A 19,579-nucleotide genomic window follows, 5' to 3' on the forward strand; every position below is an offset into this window, starting at 1 on the left:
GGGGGAATCCTTTCTCTGTTATCACTCTGGGGGGGAATCCTTTCTCTGTTATCACTCTGGGGGGGGAATCCTTTCTCTGTTATCACTCTGGGGGGGAATCCTTTCTCTGTTATCACTCTGGGGGGGGAATCCTTTCTCTGTTATCACTCTGGGGGGGGGATCCTTTCTCTGTTATCACTCTGGGGGGGGGATCCTTTCTCTGTTATCACTCTGGGGGGGAATCCTTTCTCTGTTATCACTCTGGGGGGGAGTCCTTTCTCTGTTATCACTCTGGGGGGGAATCCTTTCTCTGTTATCACTCTGGGGGGGAGTCCTTTCTCTGTTATCACTCTGGGGGGGGGGGTCCTTTCTCTGTTATCACTCTGGGGGGGGGATCCTTTCTCTGTTATCACTCTGGGGGGGGATCCTTTCTCTGTTATCACTCTGGGGGGGGATCCTTTCTCTGTTATCACTCTGGGGGGGAATCCTTTCTCTGTTATCACTCTGGGGGGGAATCCTTTCTCTGTTATCACTCTGGGGGGGAATCCTTTGTCTGTTATCACTCTGGGGGGGAATCCTTTCTCTGTTATCACTCTGGGGGGGGAATCCTTTCTCTGTTATCACTCTGGGGGGGGAATCCTTTCTCTGTTATCACTCCGGGGGGGAATCCTTTCTCTGTTATCACTCTGGGGGGGGAGTCCTTTCTCTGTTATCACTCTGGGGGGGAATCCTTTCTCTGTTATCACTCTGGGGGGGAATCCTTTCTCTGTTATCACTCTGGGGGGGAATCCTTTCTCTGTTATCACTCTGGGGGGGAATCCTTTCTCTGTTATCACTCTGGGGGGGGATCCGTTCTCTGTAACCTGATATGCATTGGTTGAGGTTGTGATATTGTATTTGGACACATTATACATTTACTGATACACAAAGCTCTGGACGGGGTTTAAGTCTAGTCCTGGATTTAAAAGCTATTACAATGTTGATTCTCCCTGGAGCATGCTTTTTAGACCAAGAATAAGCTTAATCTGTGTCTGGGAAACTGGCCCACGGCTCTAGGTGTTTCTTCAGGTTGTGTGATCTGTGTAAATGGCTACACTACGCTAACAGGCTGACTACACTACGCTAACAGGCTGGCTACACTACGCTAACAGGCTGGCTACACTACGCTAACAGGCTGGCTACACCGCTCGCATCGCAAGTGCAAAATACATTTAGAAATTTATATTATTCAATTATTGCACCCACACTGCTCGCACTCGCCAACAAGCGTCTGCGTTGCCAGGCGCTAAAATAGAAGTCAACTCAATGTTTATATCCCAGGAAAAATTTGCTAGCAACAGCAAAGCAAGCTAGCTAAATAGGAAAAATTAGCTAGCAAGCTAGCTAACTAAATTGCCATAAATGTTTAATGCTTTTCGACCTGTCTCCAATTGAATGTAATTGGTTCAGTTTGCTGTGATATTTGAACCTGCGTGTCGCGTTTGGTGTAGGGGTGACAAAATACATGTATGCACGATGGCGCGTGCATGCAGCCGGTTTGGGTTCTGTGTAAGAAATGGTCCCCAGTTGACAGCATGACCCTGAACAATGTCCCATCTGCCTGCATCCCATTGTCCCTTAGGAGGATATCAACGCAATTGACGGGTTGGAGGATGACAAGAGAGACCTGATTTCCAGAGAGATCAGTAAATTCCGTGACACCCACAAGGTACAGTACCGTATTCATCTCTCTCACTCACATTGCAGGTTTGGGAAAAGAAGCTGCACATGCTAGTAGTACACCTTTTAGTTTCCACACTTACCGCTAGTGGACACTTGCACAAAGACCTTTTCATGATTGTACTCTAAATATAGGATGGGAGAATTAGTAAACATTTTCTACCAAAATATTGCATACATTGCTCTAAAATCTGATTTAATTGGCAATGTCAGAAATTTAGAAATATCTGGATTTTTACCATGTCATTTCAATGTTATCTACAGTCTGTTCCAACACGAATAGTTGTCCGATTTCTAGTATTGTCACCGTTTTCAAACCTAATTTGACTCGTGTGATGGCGGGACACTTATTTGTGTATATTAGGGTATTTAGGTGTGACAGTATAGATGGTTAGATCCATAAGTCATTCATCACACACAAACAAAATGCATGGCGACAATGTAAAGTTACCTTAAAGCTAATCTATTCATTAAACCCAACCATTATGATAGACATCATATGGTGACTAAAGCAAGATGAATCTCAGAGCTTTGGAAAAAGTTGTCGAGGATAGGATGTAAGTATGAGCTTTCCTTTATTTTGTACATATACTGGACGCCCCCCCCTCGAAGACTCGCATAGGGGCAACTGCACAGGCACTCTGGCATACGTTGGTGACTGCAACCTTAGGAGAACCTTAGGAGAACCTCTAAACAATACACAGCCATTTCCATTAGATACATGTCAACATGACATTGGTCTTGCTCCTATTTACCACATGGGGACAGAGAACCATGCTGATTCGATTTCCAACATTTTATCATGTTATCCCCAAGCCGTAGAGGCAAGTGAACCTGTGTGAGTCCTCTGTAATGGTTTATTCTAAATAATGTGTGTGAAAGTCACTGAGACTCAATAACCACTGTTATAGCAGGGAGGGGGGGCGCCCCTCCACAGCACCCTGTGTTCTGAAGACTAGTCGGGTAAGTCCCAACCCACCCTGTCGATGAGTGTGTGTGTGTGTGTTAGGGCTTCTCTCTCTCTCTCTCTCTCTCGTTGTTTTTTTCTCTCTGTTACTTTAGCTCTTTCTTTCTCCCTTGTTTAACTTGTCTGTCTCCTTTTCCACCTGATTCCAATTGCCATACACCCTCTTCATTTTCATGTGCCCATTATTTGAGTTGTCTTCAAAGTTCATTATTTACAACAGTAGACTTGCAGTAAAGGTGCTCCTACTACACAATGAGATGTTGTCTGAAGTGTGAATGGTAAGGCCTATGGTTAAAATACGAGGGGAGAGTAATGTACCTATGGCCTACATGCAGTTAATTAGTGACTCTATGCCCAAGCTGCCACCAGTAGAACACAGAGCAAGGTAAGTTGAAGTAGGAAGACAGACTAACCAATTAGATCCAGGAACAAGATTGACTAATTTTCTTCCAGCCATGCCCATAGTACCTTTGCTCTCTCTTCTCCCCCCACCTCTCTTCTCCATCTCCCCCCCCACACCTCTCTCTCTTCTCCATCTTCCCTCCACCTCTCTTCTCCATCTCCCCCCACCTCTCTTCTCCATCTCCCCCCCACCTCTCTTCTCCATCTCCCCCCCACCTCTCTTCTCCATCTCCCCCCCACCTCTCTTCTCCATCTCCCCCCCACCTCTCTTCTCCATCTCCCCCCCACCTCTCTTCTCCATCTCCCCCCCACCTCTCTTCTCCATCTCCCCCCCACCTCTCTTCTCCATCTCCCCCCCACCTCTCTTCTCCATCTCCCCCCCACCTCTCTTCTCCATCTCCCCCCCACCTCTCTTCTCCATCTCCCCCCCACACCTCTCTCTCTTCTCCATCTTCCCTCCACCTCTCTTCTCCCCCCCACCTCTCTTCTCCATCTCCCCCCCACCTCTCTTCTCCATCTCCCCCCCACCTCTCTTCTCCATCTCCCCCCCACACCTCTCTCTCTTCTCCATCTCCCCCCTACACCTCTCTCTCTTCTCCATCTCCCCCCCACCTCTCTCTCTCTTCTCCATCTCCCCCCCACCTCTCTCTCTTCTCCATCTCCCCCCCACCCCTCTCTCTTCTCCATCTCCCCCACACCTCTCTCTCTTCTCCATCTCCCCCACACCTCTCTCTCTTCTCCACCTCTCCCCCCCACCTCTCTCTCTTCTCCATCTCCCCCCACCTCTCTCTCTTCTCCATCTCCCCTCCACCTCTCTCTCTTCTCCATCTCCCCCCCACCTTTCTCTCTTCTCCATCTCCCCCCACCTTTCTCTCTTCTCCATCTCCCCCCCACCTCTCTCTCTTCTCCATCTCCCCCCCACCTCGCACTCTTCTCCATCTCCCCCCCACCTCTCACTCTTCTCCATCTCCCCCCCACCTCTCTCTCTTCTCCATCTTCCCCCCCGCACCTCTCTCTCTTCTCCATCTTCCCCCCCGCACCTCTCTCTCCTCTCATCTTCCCCCCCGCACCTCTCTCTCCTCTCCATCTTCCCCCCCGCACCTCTCTCTCCTCTCCATCTTCTCCCCCGCACCTCTCTCTCTTCTCCATCTCCCCCCCGCACCCCTCTCTCTCTTTTCCACCCCGCACACCCCTCTCTCTCTTCTCCATCTCCCCCCCGCACCCCTCTCTCTTCTCCATCTCCCCCCCGCACCCCTCTCTCTCTTTTCCACTCCGCACACCTCTCTCTTCTCCACCCCGCACACCCCTCTCTCTCTTCTCCACTCCGCACACCCCTCTCTCTCTTTTCCACCCCGCACACCCCTCTCTCTCTTCTCCACTCCGCACACCCCTCTCTCTCTTCTCCACTCCGCACACCCCTCTCTCTTTTCCACCCCGCACACCCCTCTCTCTTTTCCACCCCGCACACCCTTCTCTCTTTTCCACCCCGCACACCCCTCTCTCTCTTTTCCACCCCGCACACCCCTCTCTCTCTTTTCCACCCCGCACACCCCTCTCTCTCTTTTCCACCCCGCACACCCCTCTCTCTCTTCTCCACCCCGCACACCCCTCTCTCTCTTCTCCATCTCTCTTCTCCATGCGGGGGGCACACCCCTCTCTCTCTTCTCCACCCCGCCCCCCGCACACCCCTCTCTCTCTTCTCCACCCCGCACACCCTTCTCTCTCTTCTCCACCCCGCACACCCCTCTCTCTCTTCTCCACCCCGCACACCCCTCTCTCTTCTCCACCCCGCACACCCCTCTCTCCTTCTTCCTATTGTTTTGGTCTTAAGCTGCGCTAGATCCATGGCTCTGCAGTTCTGATCAGTACAACCTTCTGTTGTTCATTATGGACCAATGGTCTTTCCAACAAGAGCAGACAGCTATCGGAATCCTGTGGTCTCAACCTGACACATACATGAGAAACACAATGCATTCAGAATGTGTGGCTTATAATTGTAGCTGTAGATCAGTTCAGAGTTCATGGGGAGCCATGGGTGTAGCTACTAGGAGGGAAGAATGTCAGTGTGTCTGGGAAAGTGAGTCATGGGAGGACTACCGAAGACTGAAGCAGGGGTAAGAGTCTCTACAACTTAATTTACCTGTACAAAAAAATGTGATATAACTACAGTATGTAAAAAGATGTACCAGGATTTTTCACAGCTTTGTTTTCAGCAATGTGACCCCATCTGAAGTTAATGGTTGTTTTTTGATGATTTGCTTGAGAAAGACGTGAGAGAATCTCATGATGTTTCGTTTGTGGACCGTTTGACCTGCGTTTCCTCCCAGGCCTAACTGGTATAGGCTTGTAGGGGCAGCGAAGAGCTGAACTCCGTAGTTCCACACCTGTAAGTCACCAACAACTAGTTTAACAAAAGGATTGACGCTTTTTCTTTCTGTTTCTCCTGTAATAAGGACACTTGACTTTGAGGAGAAAAAGCATCGTCTCTCAAGCAAGGGGCTTTTTCTAGTTGTGAATGCCTGTGATGTTTGACATGGCCAACAAGATGTCTTCTTTGACCTCAGTGGTTTCCAGTGTCTCTAGTTAGCTCGTAAGACACCCTGTTTAACAATTATAGTACAATCAGAGGTCTGCATCTGGCCCCAAGACAGATCTTTGATTTGGCCCACAAGGTAGTCTGGGGAAAGAAATACAAGAATTAGACAAGGACAAATAAGTACTGGGTCTTGTGACAAGGGACAGCTTGTTGTTTTCCTGTTTTCCCATAAACTCTTAGCCCTGCCATACAGCACCTGTGTTCCCATAAACTCTTAGCCCTGCCATACAGCACCTGTGTTCCCATAAACTCTTAGCCCTGCCATACAGCACCTGTGTTCCCATAAACTCTAAGCCCTGCCATACAGCACCTGTGTTCCCATAAACTCTAAGCCCTGCCATACAGCACCTGTGTTCCCATAAACTCTAAGCCCTGCCATACAGCACCTGTGTTCCCATAAACTCTAAGCCCTGCCATACAGCACCTGTGTTCCCATAAACTCTTAGCCCTGCCATACAGCACCTGTGTTCCCATAAACTCTTAGCCCTGCCATACAGCACCTGTGTTCCCATAAACTCTAAGCCCTGCCATACAGCACCTGTTGTGCCATAAACTCTTAGCCCTGCCATACAGCACCTGTGTTCCCATAAACTCTTAGCCCTGCCATACAGCACCTGTGTTCCCATAAACTCTAAGCCCTGCCATACAGCACCTGTTGTGCCATAAACTCTTAGCCCTGCCATACAGCACCTGTGTTCCCATAAACTCTAAGCCCTGCCATACAGCACCTGTTGTGCCATAAACTCTTAGCCCTGCCATACAGCACCTGTTGTGCCATAAACTCTTAGCCCTGCCATACAGCACCTGTTTTCCCATAAACTCTAAGCCCTGCCATACAGCACCTGTTGTGCCATAAACTCTTAGCCCTGCCATACAGCACCTGTTTTCCCATAAACTCTAAGCCCTGCCATACAGCACCTGTTGTGCCAAAATGTCACACTATCAACTACTTCATCCTTAGATAATAGGAATCCACATTGTTACAGTAGTCCCCTCTGCCCCCAGAGCCTGGAAACCACTTCTAGATCCACTTCTGTGCATTTATAGAGACGTGTGAGCCAGCCTCACTGTGCTCCTGTTCTGTTGGCATGGCTGTACTCCCGGAGCCTCCAACTTATCAACCTCCTCTGTTCTTTTTGCAGAAACTGGAGGAGGAGAAGGACAAGAAGGAGAAGGAGCGTGCAGAGTTTGAGCGCGAGCGACGGGAGAGGGACAAGGAGAGGGAGCGTGAGAGGGAGCGACGGGACCGCGAGCGGGAGAAGGAGCGTGAGAAGGAGAGGGAGAGGGAGCGCGAGAGAGAGCGCGAGAGAGAACGGGAAAGAAGTGACAGAGACCGAGATCGTGACCGCAACCGGACGAAAGAGCGAGAACGGGAGAGGGAGAGGAGCCGCGACAGGAGCAAAGACCGCAGCCACTCCAGGTGTGTGTTTTAATAAAGTCGGAAATCCCCTTGTAAAGGAATGATTGGTATTTAACTATGTTGGTGATGTTGCAGAGACAGAGAGGTGAGTCGCGACAAGGACAAGAAGCGTGACCAGGAGGATGAGGAGGAGGTCTACGAGAGGAGAAGGCTGGAGAGGAAGCTCAGAGACAAGGAGGCAGCCTACCAAGAAGTAGGTACTCACATACCTAGTAGTGCTTCAGGGATGTAAAGTAGTGACCTACGTGATTTGGCTAGATCTGATGAGAAGTTGGGGGGGGGGGCTTTGGACAACGGGAGAGTGGAAAGGCAGTTTGCACGTCCCCTGAACGATAACGAAGAGGTAGGTGAGAGGCCTGACCACGGAGACAGGGGTGAGAAGGTGATGATGAGCTGTAACCGAAAAACAACTGGCATTTGGAAAGGTGAGGGAGGAAGTATCTTGCTAGATGGATCGAATTCTCCGTTAGCTAGCCAGGTAAATGTTGAGCAACATTAGCCAACTTAACTGATCAAATAATTGAGTTTATGGTGTCAAAATTACAGTAGCTTGCTAATAAAGTTAGACAGCTAACGTTACAACATGAGATGAGCACATTAGTAACCGAACCAATTTGCTATTGTATTAACTGGCATAAAACTCATTGCCGTTATAACATGTTAGTTGCTTACTGGATCCTGGCAGTCTGGGTGTTAACTAGCTAACGATCTAACTGCTAACGATCTAACTACTAACGATCTAACTACTAACGATCTAACTACTAACGATCTAACTACTAACGATCTAACTACTAACGATCTAACTACAAACGATCTAACTACTAACGATCTAACTACTATCTGGGAACGAATGTTTTCCCTCTACAGTATGTGGTTCATTTTCAGAATGAGAGAATTAGTTGAAAATGAAGTGTTGCTTGTGGATTCAGGGATGAAGTGTAGCTGGGCCTGGCTTAAGCTGGATGCCACTATAGAGGTGAAAGGAAAACCACACACTTTCCCTCTTTCTCACGTCTTCAATACAGTGGATAAAAGGGGTATGCCAGGTGTTCTCTCTGCCTGAACGAGATCCATTATGCCAACAAAGGGTATCATGCCCTGCTGGCACATTGTAGAACAGATGTCCACAGGCAGAACGTGTACAATGTAATAATGTGCAGCCCAAAGATGATGCTTTAGTTGTGTTGAACTTGAGAGTGACACGTGGGAGTTATTTCATTTTTTACTCGGTCAACGTTATTTTTGCTCCAATGTAGCCTTGTGCACTTGATCGATGTCTACTATAGTTGCCACTATAATAGAGTTTTTTTTCCCACAAAGTGCAATATTTGTGTGTGTGGTCACAAGCGTTCTGTTATAAAGGCTGTCATGGTAACTGCAATATTCGTGTAATGTTTTTTTCACAAGACTTGAGTATAATTTGCAGTAAAGTCTAGGAATCAAATAACATTAGATTGCTTTCTTTACAATTTTTTTTAGCTGTGAGTTAGGTTTACATTAACCACTTTATTTTACACACCGAGACTGATCATTTAAGATCATATTCTTTGTTGTTTAATTAGTTAAAACCTGCATTTCCACCCAGCAGAGATTTATTGCATGTTTCAGTGCAACTAAAAAAGGGATACCTGTTTGGGCCCTCAGTAGTTTGCATCCATGGTGCTTACAGTTGAGTGTGATCATGATAGTGTGTGTGTGTGTGTGTGTGTTGGCTGTGAAATGTTGCTAAATGTCTCGTGTCTGTCTTGAAGCGCTTGAAGAACTGGGAGATCCGCGAGAGGAAGAAGGCTCGAGACTACTCCAAGGAGTCTGAACGGGAGGAGGAGCGTAGGAGAGAGATGGTAGGAACCCTGTTCTCACACAGCTCTCCTGGGAGAAAACGTTTTTAAAACGGGGGGAGGGTACAACCTGAACTTGTCTAATAGGAACGCCAGTGTTCATTGTCCGTAGCAAAACGTTTTGTTACGCTGCGCCCTACTGAATAGGACCCAGGTTTACCACTGAGCCTGACCTGATGGGTCCTACCATTGACATATTCATATGCATGTGTGAGTTTGAAAATTGAAGCCTTTAATGTGTGAGACGTTAATCAAATAGACCAAAGTGTATCGGCTAATCGGGTGTCTTGTCTTCTTCTACAGGCTAAAGAAGGCAAACGTCTGAAGGAGTTCCTGGAGGACTATGATGACGACAGGGATGACCCTAAGTTCTACAGGTGACCATAATGAAGTTGAACGCGACACAGTCCTCTAGGTTTACATACTATAGAAAACAAATCTGAAAAGGAGATATAATGGAGTTGATAGTGGATAAAGGCCTGAAATGTTGACATTATTACACTTTTTTTCTATAGGACATTTAGGAAGAGAAAGTAACAGCTCTACTTCCAACATTTTGAAGACATGCGTGCCAGGGCCGCTGTTATATAAGGTGTTGTTCCTTGTGCCGCCCCTAGGGGCAGCGCGCTGCAGAAGCGTCTGCGAGACAGGGAGAAGGAGACTGAGATGGACGAGCGCGACAGGAAGAGAGAGAAGGAGGAGCTGGAGGAGATCAGACAGAGGCTTTTGGCCGAGGGACACCCCGACCCCGAGGCCGAGATACGCAGGGTGAGAGAGAGAGTGTGTGTGACTGTGTGTATGCCTCAAGGTCATTTACTCCTCATTGTCTATATGTCTGTATTGTAAACAGGTCTCTATTCATCTGGCGGTCATAAACATTATGTGTGTGTCTGTGTGTATCCACATTCCTGACTGTGTTTTCCCCTTGTCTCACTGCTTCTCTTCTCGGATTGGTCCAGATGGAGGAGGAGGCAGAGCGTCTACGCCAGCCCCCGGTGAAGCTGGAGCCAGATCCCGAGGAGGAGCGGGTACACAAGGCGCCACGGGAGGACCGTGACCGCCGAGGAGACCGGGAGAGAGAGCGAGGAGACCGGGAGAGAGAAAGGGAGAGAGAGCGAGGAGACCGGGACAGAGAAAGGGAGAGAGAGCGAGGAGACCGGGACAGAGAAAGGGAGAGAGAGCGAGGAGACCGGGACAGAGAAAGGGAGAGAGAGCGAGGGGAGAGAGACCGAGGGGACCACCATCCCCACCGCCACTCAGATGATGACGTGGAAGAGGGGGAGGAGTTTGACGACGATGACCAATCGGGGTTCAAGCCCTGCCTGAAGCCCACCCTGCGGCCAATCACGGCAGCCCCCTCTGTGTCGTCGGCCAGCGGGGGCGCCACTCCCAACACGCCCGGGGACGAGTCACCATGCGGTATCATCATCCCTCACGAGAACTCTCCCCCTCACGAGGCCCCGCCCCCCCACGAGGCCCTGCCTCAGGACGAATTCCGCCCCAAGATTGGTCTCAGTCTCAAACTGGGTGAGTTTTGTCTGTGAGACTGGCGGTAGAAGATATATCTTCAGATGATTCTGGACCTAACTATACACCTACTATATTGCTGACTAACTACCAGGATATGTATGATATCTGTTGTGTAGATCCAGTGAAGTGTCTCAATCCCTAGTGAATAGGAAAGATGGGAACAAATCAGGAATAAGACTCTATACCATTCATTTTAGATTGAGCCATATAGCTAGTTTGCCTGACAAACTTTTCTCATTCAGAGAATCTCCTGATGCATTAGCTTAATTTAACTAATCTACCAACCAATCATCTCCCACAACACCTTCTCCCTAACCCTCCCTCGAATGCTAGCACGTTACAAGCACAGACCACGCCTCGTTGTCGTTAAATGATGACAGATACACGACATGGCCAAACGTACGTGGGCATCTGCTCCTTGAACATCTCATTCCAAAATCATGTGCATTAATATGGAGTTGGTCCCCCTGTTGCACCTGTTACAGCCTCCACTCTTCTGGGAAGGCTTTCCACTAGATGTTGGAACATTGCTGCTATAACAGCCTCTTCTCTTCTGGGAAGGCTTTCCACTAGATGTTGGAACATTACTGCTATAACAGCCTCTTCTCTTTTGGGAAGGCTTTCCACTAGATGTTGGAACATTACTGCTATAACAGCCTCTTCTCTTCTGGGAAGGCTTTCCACTAGATGTTGGAACATTACTGCTATAACAGCCTCTTCTCTTCTGGGAAGGCTTTCCACTAGATGTTGGAACATTGCTGCTATAACAGCCTCTTCTCTTCTGGGAAGGCTTTCCACTAGATGTTGGAACATTACTGCTATAACAGCCTCTTCTCTTCTGGGAAGGCTTTCCACTAGATGTTGGAACATTGCTGCTATAACAGCCTCTTCTCTTCTGGGAAGGCTTTCCACTAGATGTTGGAACATTACTGCTATAACAGCCTCTTCTCTTCTGGGAAGGCTTTCCACTATATGTTGGTACATTACTGCTATAACAGCCTCTTCTCTTCTGGGAAGGCTTTCCACTAGATGTTGGTACATTACTGCTATAACAGCCTCTTCTCTTCTGGGATGGCTTTCCACTAGATGTTGGAACATTGCTGCTATAACAGCCTCCACTCTTCTGGGATGGCTTTCCACCATATGTTGGAACATTTCTGCTATAACAGCCTCCACTCTTCTGGGAAGGCTTTCCACTAGATGTTGGAACATTGCTGCTATAACAGCCTCTTCTCTTCTGGGAAGGCTTTCCACCATATGTTGGAACATTGCTGCTATAACAGCCTCCACTCTTCTGGGAAGGCTTTCCACTAGATGTTGGAACATTGCTGCAGGGACTTGTTTCCATTCAGCCACGAAGGCGTTAGTGAGGTTGGGAACTGATGTTGGGTGATTAGGCCTGGCTCGCAGTCAAGAGTTCCAATTTGTCCCAAAGGTGTTTGATGGGGTTGAGGTCAGGGCTCTGTGCAGGCCAGTCAAGTTCACCCACAACAATCATCTCCACAAACCATTTCACTTTGTGAACGGGGGCATCGGCATGCTGAAACAGGGAAGGGCCGTCCGTAAACTGTTACCACTAAGTTTGAAGCACAGAATCGTCTAGAACCCTCAATCTTAACTCTGGACCTTGAAGTCAGTTCCACTGCATGTTTTGTCATTGTTCCCATCTAATCAGGGACACAATTATCAGGTAGAACAGAAAAGCAGCAGGCTCTGGACCTCGTAGGGTAAGAGTTGAGTTCCCCTGGTGTAGAATGTTGTTGTATGCTGTAGTGTTAAGATTTACCTTCCTTTGAACTAAGGGTCCCGGACCATGTAAAACAGCCCCAGACCATTATTCCTCCTCCACTAAACTTTACAGTTGGCACTATGCATTCAGGCTGGTAGTGTTCTCCTGGCATCCACCAAACCCAGATTCCCCGGACTGCCATATGGTGAAACTTGATTCATCACTCCAGAGAACGCGTTTCCACTGCTCCAGAGTCCAATGGCGGTGAGCTTTACGCCACTCCAGCCGAAACTTGGCATTGAATACAATGATTTTAGGCTTATGTGCGGCTGCTCGGCCATGGAAACCCATTTCATGAAGCTCCTGATGCACAGTTCTTGTGCTGACGTTGCTTCCAGAGGCAGTTTGGAACTCGGTAGTGAGTGTGCAACCGAGGACAGATGATTTTTACGCGCCATGCGGTTCAGCGGTCCTGCTCTGTGAGCTTGTGTGGAAATGTGTTACTTCTGGTGTGTTCAGCCATTCCAATGGGGAGAGACTAGGATTTTAGGATAAATGCTGAAATGAAGGTCTGAGGTTAACACAGGCTTAGGAGATCTGATACGTTTTGTTCTATGAGATAATATCATTCCGCTAACATGAATTATGAACCTTGTGCTTTTTATTATTATTACATAAATGCTTCAAAATTTACAAAAAGTGACGTTAGCTAATGTCATACAACAAAACGTATCAGATCTCCTCGGCCTGTGTTAACCTCTGACCTTATTTTGGGCTTTTATCAACAACAAAAACTACAAAAACATTTCCCCCAATGAACCATGGCAGAGTTTAGTGCCGACAAAAATGCCCTATTACTATTGCTGTCTATATCAACTAAATGTAACCGTCCTATTTCAGTCAAACTTTAAAAGCCCTGTTGCTGTCTATATCAACTAAATGTAACCGTCCTATTTCAGTCAAACTTTAAAAGCCCTGTTGCTGTCTATATCAACTAAATGTAACCGTCCTATTTCAGTCAAACTTTAAAGGTCCATTGCTGTCAAAAAGGTGTTTTTCCTGTGTTTTACAGTTCCACACTGAGATTAGAATAATACAGTGATATTGTGAAAATGAAAATGCCATTTTAGTGTAAGAGCTGTGAGAAAAGACCGCCTGAAATTTCAGCCTGTTTTGGTGAGATGGAGTTTTGTCCGGCCTGGTAACATCACCAGGTGGTAAATGAGTTAGTAAACCAATAGGAAAGAGTTCCAAACCTCTGCCAATAATGGCTAGTTTTACTTTCCCCCTCCCCACCCAGACAGTCTTAGCTAAATTCTTGCTTGAGGAATTGCTTCTTTTTTTCTTTCTTAAAAAAACCCATTTGAATTAAATCGCAGTAAGGTACTTAATTGTTACCCAGAAATTATATTGAGATAAACACGGCTGCATTTGACATTTTTAAGCCTTTCTTCATGGAGTAAAATATCTTTCTCTCTACAGGAGCCCCTAATGTTACCAGCCCCAGCCAGCCCAATGTGGCCATCAAACGCAAGAAGCTCACTGTGGACAGTGTCTTCAACAAATTCGACGACGAGGAGGCGGACGAGGCTCCCCGCAAGCGCAAGCTGGTGCCGCTGGACTATGGCGACGATGACAAAAACCTCCAGAGCGTGGTGGACGGCGCCTCTGGACTGGCGGCCATCAAGGGCGCCAACACTGAGGAGAAGCGCAAGCACATCAAGAGCCTGATCGAGAAGATCCCCACGGGCAAGACGGAGTTGTTCTCTTACCCGCTGGACTGGTCTGCTGTGGACTCGGTAAAGATCAACGAGATTGGGATGAGGGATAGGATGTAGCAATACCCCGGTTTCCAGGCTTGCTCCTCTCTTGCCATCTGATTCCATAACGTGTTGACAAGAGGGCTGAAATAGACAGGAAACCAGGCTAGAGTGGTGGGGCGACCAGGCTAGAGTGGTGGGGCGACCAGGCTAGAGTGGTGGGGCGACCAGGCTAGAGTGGTGGGGCGACCAGGCTAGAGTGGTGGGGCGACCAGAGGAGATATGGCAGTGGTGGAGAGACCAGAGAGGAAAAATGACACTGGTTGGTTTGATAAGTCCAGGGGAATTGGTGATATAGCCATTTTTTTCTACTTTGACAAACATTTTGATAATATGTTTCTTTACAATACTGATAGACATCTCTGGTGCAGTGACTAAAGAACTGTATGTCTGACTGTCTATCCTTCCCAGACTCTGATGGATCGACGCATACGTCCCTGGATCAATAAAAAGATAATTGAGTACATTGGAGAAGAGGAGGCTACGCTAGTGGATTTTGTCTGCTCAAAGGTGTGTAAGCTTGATTGTGATGCAATCTACTGGGGGAAGTGGGTGTTCTTGGTATAGGAGTTCATTCTGATTCATTCATTTTGACCTCTTATCCCCAGGTGATGGCTCATGGTACACCACAGGGTATCTTGGATGATGTTGCCATGGTGAGTATCCCAAACAAAGATTCTCAAAATGGTCTCAGTTCAGCTTAAGCTTATTGTTAAAACTACATTTGGTCATTTTTGATACTCTGATCATCAAGTTTAGATGGATGCCCTAAAACGGAGTCTTTAAAAAGTACTAATTTATTGATCCAACTGAAATGCTGTTTCTTTACACCAAGGTTCTGGATGAAGAAGCAGAAGTCTTCATAGTCAAGATGTGGAGGTTATTGATCTATGAAACAGAGGCCAAGAAGATTGGGCTGGTGAAATAAGAAACCCAAGAAAGCACAGAACGAACATCCAACTTTTTCTAATAGAGTAATCCAACTTTAGTGTTTGTTAGTCACCAAAAAAGACTGCTTCTCCATTCGAGCAGCCTAAAATCAAAGAATGGGCTCATCCTAATACCCCAACAATGGCTTTCTCCTATGGACAATATTGAGCTCCCGTTTTCTCATTATTCCAATAGACTCTGGTACATGTATCTCTACTACAGCTGCTGACTGTACAGCCTACATGTGTATGTGCTTGAATGACTTTGACTAAGTGCTTATTGAAGATGCATGCAAGCAACCACTTGGACAATGGCCTGACGACAGTCTCTTGGCTTGAGTTGCCTGTCCCGAGGGTTGGGATGGAGCTGGCAGATAAGCAGCTAACGTTTGAAGAAGACAACATGGCTACCAAGCCGTGGGAAGGAGGTTCACTGAAAGGTATCTCACTGGTCTCAGTTTTTCTATAGTTTTGTGATATTAGTACTTAGAAACATCCACAACTTCTATAACATCTCAAATGCTTAGTCATTGGCATCTGCTGAAACTTCTGTTTATGTGGAGTAGGTTTGTTTTTGTATTACAAACGATACTTTCTAAAAATGCTATTTGAGGATGATGGGCCAGATACTGAATGTTAGGTCTTACTTCCTGACTTGTGATTGGTTGGTCTCATACTGTAACACCTGACAGAACACTGTATAGGAAAGGTTCATTTGGAACACCAGCTGAAATGATTGTGATTTGTGAAAACATTGTCTCCATTTTGTTTTTTTTTGTACCAGTGGAAATTTGTTTTGAATAAAGAGGATTTTCTATAGTTCTGTGTACTTGGTTTTGTAAATAGAGAAAGGTCTTGATCTGGCTCAGTGCATAAACCAATAGAATAGAAAGTCATTGTTAATGTTGGATTCTTGGAACATTGCTATCCTAGATATATCAGAAGTAAGACTAGTATCTGAGTGATAGAGAATGGTTGTTACATCAGTAATACTATAGTATCTGAGTGATAGAGAATGGTTGTTACATCAGTAATACTATAGTATCTGAGTGATAGAGAATGGTTGTTACATCAGTAATACTATAGTATCTGAGTGATAGAGAATGGTTGTTACATCAGTAATACTATAGTATCTGAGTGATAGAGAATGGTTGTTACATCAGTAATACTATAGTATCTGAGGATTGATAGAGAATGGTTGTTACATCAGTAATACTATAGTATCTGGGGGGGTGGTAGAGAATGGTTGTTACATCAGTGATACTATAGTATCTGAGTGATAGAGAATGGTTGTTACATCAGTGATACTATAGTATCTGAGGAGTGATAGCAAATGGTTGTTACATCAGAAGTGAATGGTTATCTGTAGGAGACAGATGGCTTTGGAATGTGCTGGGTGGACAGGAGGCAGTCACAGGAGTACTATAGGTGATACGGGTGGAGAGTTTTGAATTAGACATCAAGGAGCTCGAGGTCAGATCAACTTAAAGGAGAAGGAATGGTTTATTACTTCATCTTCCAGTCAAACCATAAAATATGTAAGGATTGTAGTGTGTGTGTGTGTATATATATATACAGTGCCTTGCGAAAGTATTCGGCCCCCTTGAACTTTGCGACCTTTTGCCACATTTCAGGCTTCAAACATAAAGATATAAAACTGTATTTTTTTGTGAAGAATCAACAACAAGTGGGACACAATCATGAAGTGGAACGACATTTATTGGATATTTCAAACTTTTCTAACAAATCATAAACTGAAAAATTGGGCGTGCAAAATTATTCAGCCCCTTTACTTTCAGTGCAGCAAACTCTCTCCAGAAGTTCAGTGAGGATCTCTGAATGATCCAATGTTGACCTAAATGACTAATGATGATAAATACAATCCACCTGTGTGATCAAGTCTCCGTATAAATGCACCTGCACTGTGATAGTCTCAGAGGTCCGTTAAAAGCGCAGAGAGCATCATGAAGAACAAGGAACACACCAGGCAGGTCCGAGATACTGTTGTGAAGAAGTTTAAAGCCGGATTTGGATACAAAAAGATTTCCCAAGCTTTAAACATCCCAAGGAGCACTGTGCAAGCGATAATATTGAAATGGAAGGAGTATCAGACCACTGCAAATCTAACAAGACCTGGCCGTCCCTCTAAACTTTCAGCTCATACAAGGAGAAGACTGATCAGAGATGCAGCCAAGAGGCCCATGATCACTCTGGATGAACTGCAGAGATCTACAGCTGAGGTGGGAGACTGTCCATAGGACAACAATCAGTCGTATATTGCACAAATCTGGCCTTTATGGAAGAGTGGCAAGAAGAAAGCCATTTCTTAAAGATATCCATAAAAAGTGTCGTTTCAAGTTTGCCACAAGCCACCTGGGAGACACACCAAACATGTGGAAGAAGGTGCTCTGGTCAGATGAAACCAAAATTGAACTTTTTGGCAACAATGCAAAACGTTATGTTTGGCGTAAAAGCAACACAGCTCATCACCCTGAACACACCATCCCCACTGTCAAACATGGTGGTGGCAGCATCATTTTTTGGGCCTGCTTTTCTTCAGCAGGGACAGGGAAGATGGTTAAAATTGATGGGAAGATGGATGGAGCCAAATACAGGACCATTCTGGAAGAAAACCTGATGGAGTCTGCAAAAGACCTGAGACTGGGACGGAGATTTGTCTTCCAACAAGACAATGATCCAAAACATAAAGCAAAATCTACAATAGAATGGTTCAAAAATAAACATATCCAGGTGTTAGAATGGCCAAGTCAAAGTCCAGACCTGAATCCAATCGAGAATCTGTGGAAAGAACTGAAAACTGCTGTTCACAAATGCTCTCCATCCAACCTCATTGAGCTCGAGCTGTTTTGCAAGGAGGAATGGGAAAAAAATTGTCTCTCGATGTGCAAAACTGATAGAGACATACCCCAAGCGACTTACAGCTGTAATCACAGCAAAAGGTGGCGCTACAAAGTATTAATTTAAGGGGGCTGAATAATTTTGCACGCCCAATTTTTCAGTTTTTGATTTGTTAAAGTTTGAAATATCCAATAAATGTCGTTCCACTTCATGATTGTGTCCCACTTGTTGTTGATTCTTCACAAAAAAATACAGTTTTATATCTTTGTTTGAAGCCTGAAATGTGGCAAAAGGTCGCAAAGTTCAAGGGGGCCGAATACTTTCGCAAGGCACTGTAACATAATAATAATAGAGAACGTTTGTTCAAATAATTGAGTCTTCGTTGCAGGAAAATTGCTATATAGACCAGGGCTGCCCAACCCTCTTCCTGGAGATCTACTGTCCTGTGTGTTTTCAGTTCAATCCTCTTCCTGGAGATCTACTGTCCTGTGAGTTTTCAGTTCAACCCTCTTCCTGGAGATCTACTGTCCTGTGGGTTTTCATTTCAACCCTCTTCCTGGAGATTTGTCCTATGGGTTTTCAGTCCAACCCTCTTCCTGGAGATCTACCGTCCTGTGGGTTTTCAGTTCAACCCTCTTCCTGGAGATCTACCGTCCTGTAGGTTTTCAGTCCAACCCTCTTCCTGGAGATCTACCGTCCTGTGGGTTTTCAGACCAACCCTCTTCCTGGAGATCTACTGTCCTGTAGATCTCTGGCAATGAGGCCCTTTATCTACTTCCCCAGAGTCAGATGAACTCATGGATACTGTATCCAGTATGAAGGATGGGTAGTTTTGTAAGTCAATGTTAGTTAGTGTTAGCACACTGACTGAAAATCTAAGTGTATCTGCTAGTAGGGTTAGGGTTATTGTTAGGGTCGGTTTAAAGGTTTGTAAAGGTTATGGTTAAGAGCTAAGAGTCAGTTACAGATTTTGTCTTTCTCTCTGTTGCTAGTTAGCTGTTGAACCTTTCAGTCCAGACGTATTGACTCTAAACTGAATGACAGATTGACTGTAGTGAATGACATTGTCCTGTTCTTACCCTCTGTGCATCTGTACACACAGCGAGGCCAGACAGCCTATCAATCTATCCATGAATTACTGTCTGAACGTAGTGCTTCCACCAGTCAACAGATGGCGCTGAAGTAAATCAAATCGAATTTAACTTCATTCATCATATGCACAGGATAGAGTGTAAACAGTGCAAAGAAATGCTTACTTGAGAGCTTCCTCAACAAAGCAGTATAAACAAGCAGTAAAACTAGAACAGTCACAAATACAAATACTATGTCAGAAATAAAAATGTACAGAAAAATAGTAGAGAATATAGTAATAAAAAAAGAAGGTAATATAAACAAGAATGATATATTGTAAAATGTACAGAATATGCCTTAAATATACTATGTCATTGTACTGTTATATACAAGTAGCCAAGTGAATGATGGCTAGTTAGGAGCGAGGTAGAATTACACAATAAGGCCTGGATACAGTGTGGTATATGGCCAACATGCCCCGGCTAAGGGCTGTTCTCACACACGAGAAGGGCCTGGATACAGACCCTTAGCCGTGGCATTTTGGCCATATACCACAAACCCCTGAGGTGCCTTACTGCTGCTATAAACTGGTTACCAACGTAATTAGAGCAGTAAAAATACATGTTTTGTCATACCCATGGTATACAGTCTGATATAGCATGACTTTTAGCAAATCAGCATTCAGGGCTCAAACTACCTAGTTTTATAATGGTAAATACA

At 45.9% G+C, this 19,579-nt stretch overlaps 1 protein-coding gene across 4 annotated transcripts in view; it reads left to right on the top strand.

Annotated features, from left to right (window-relative positions):
• The window catches only part of LOC139407378 (RNA-binding protein 25-like), a 30,605-nt gene extending 14,857 nt beyond the window's left edge, over positions 1-15,748 (top strand). For all 4 annotated transcript variants that reach the window (XM_071151108.1, XM_071151107.1, XM_071151105.1 and 1 more), the window contains exons 7-17: positions 1,601-1,687; positions 6,806-7,083; positions 7,159-7,276; positions 8,835-8,924; positions 9,225-9,298; positions 9,539-9,689; positions 9,881-10,448; positions 13,663-13,979; positions 14,412-14,510; positions 14,609-14,656; positions 14,836-15,748. In XM_071151108.1, the coding sequence (XP_071007209.1) occupies positions 1,601-1,687; positions 6,806-7,083; positions 7,159-7,276; positions 8,835-8,924; positions 9,225-9,298; positions 9,539-9,689; positions 9,881-10,448; positions 13,663-13,979; positions 14,412-14,510; positions 14,609-14,656; positions 14,836-14,928 (1,923 nt within the window). In that variant the 3' untranslated portion in view covers positions 14,929-15,748. The remainder of the gene's footprint in view (positions 1-1,600; positions 1,688-6,805; positions 7,084-7,158; positions 7,277-8,834; positions 8,925-9,224; positions 9,299-9,538; positions 9,690-9,880; positions 10,449-13,662; positions 13,980-14,411; positions 14,511-14,608; positions 14,657-14,835) is intronic.
• The last annotated feature ends 3,831 nt before the right edge of the window (positions 15,749-19,579 follow it).

The sequence above is a fragment of the Oncorhynchus clarkii genome, chromosome 4 (genome assembly GCF_045791955.1).
Source record: "Oncorhynchus clarkii lewisi isolate Uvic-CL-2024 chromosome 4, UVic_Ocla_1.0, whole genome shotgun sequence".
NCBI classification, from domain to species: Eukaryota; Metazoa; Chordata; class Actinopteri; order Salmoniformes; family Salmonidae; genus Oncorhynchus; species Oncorhynchus clarkii.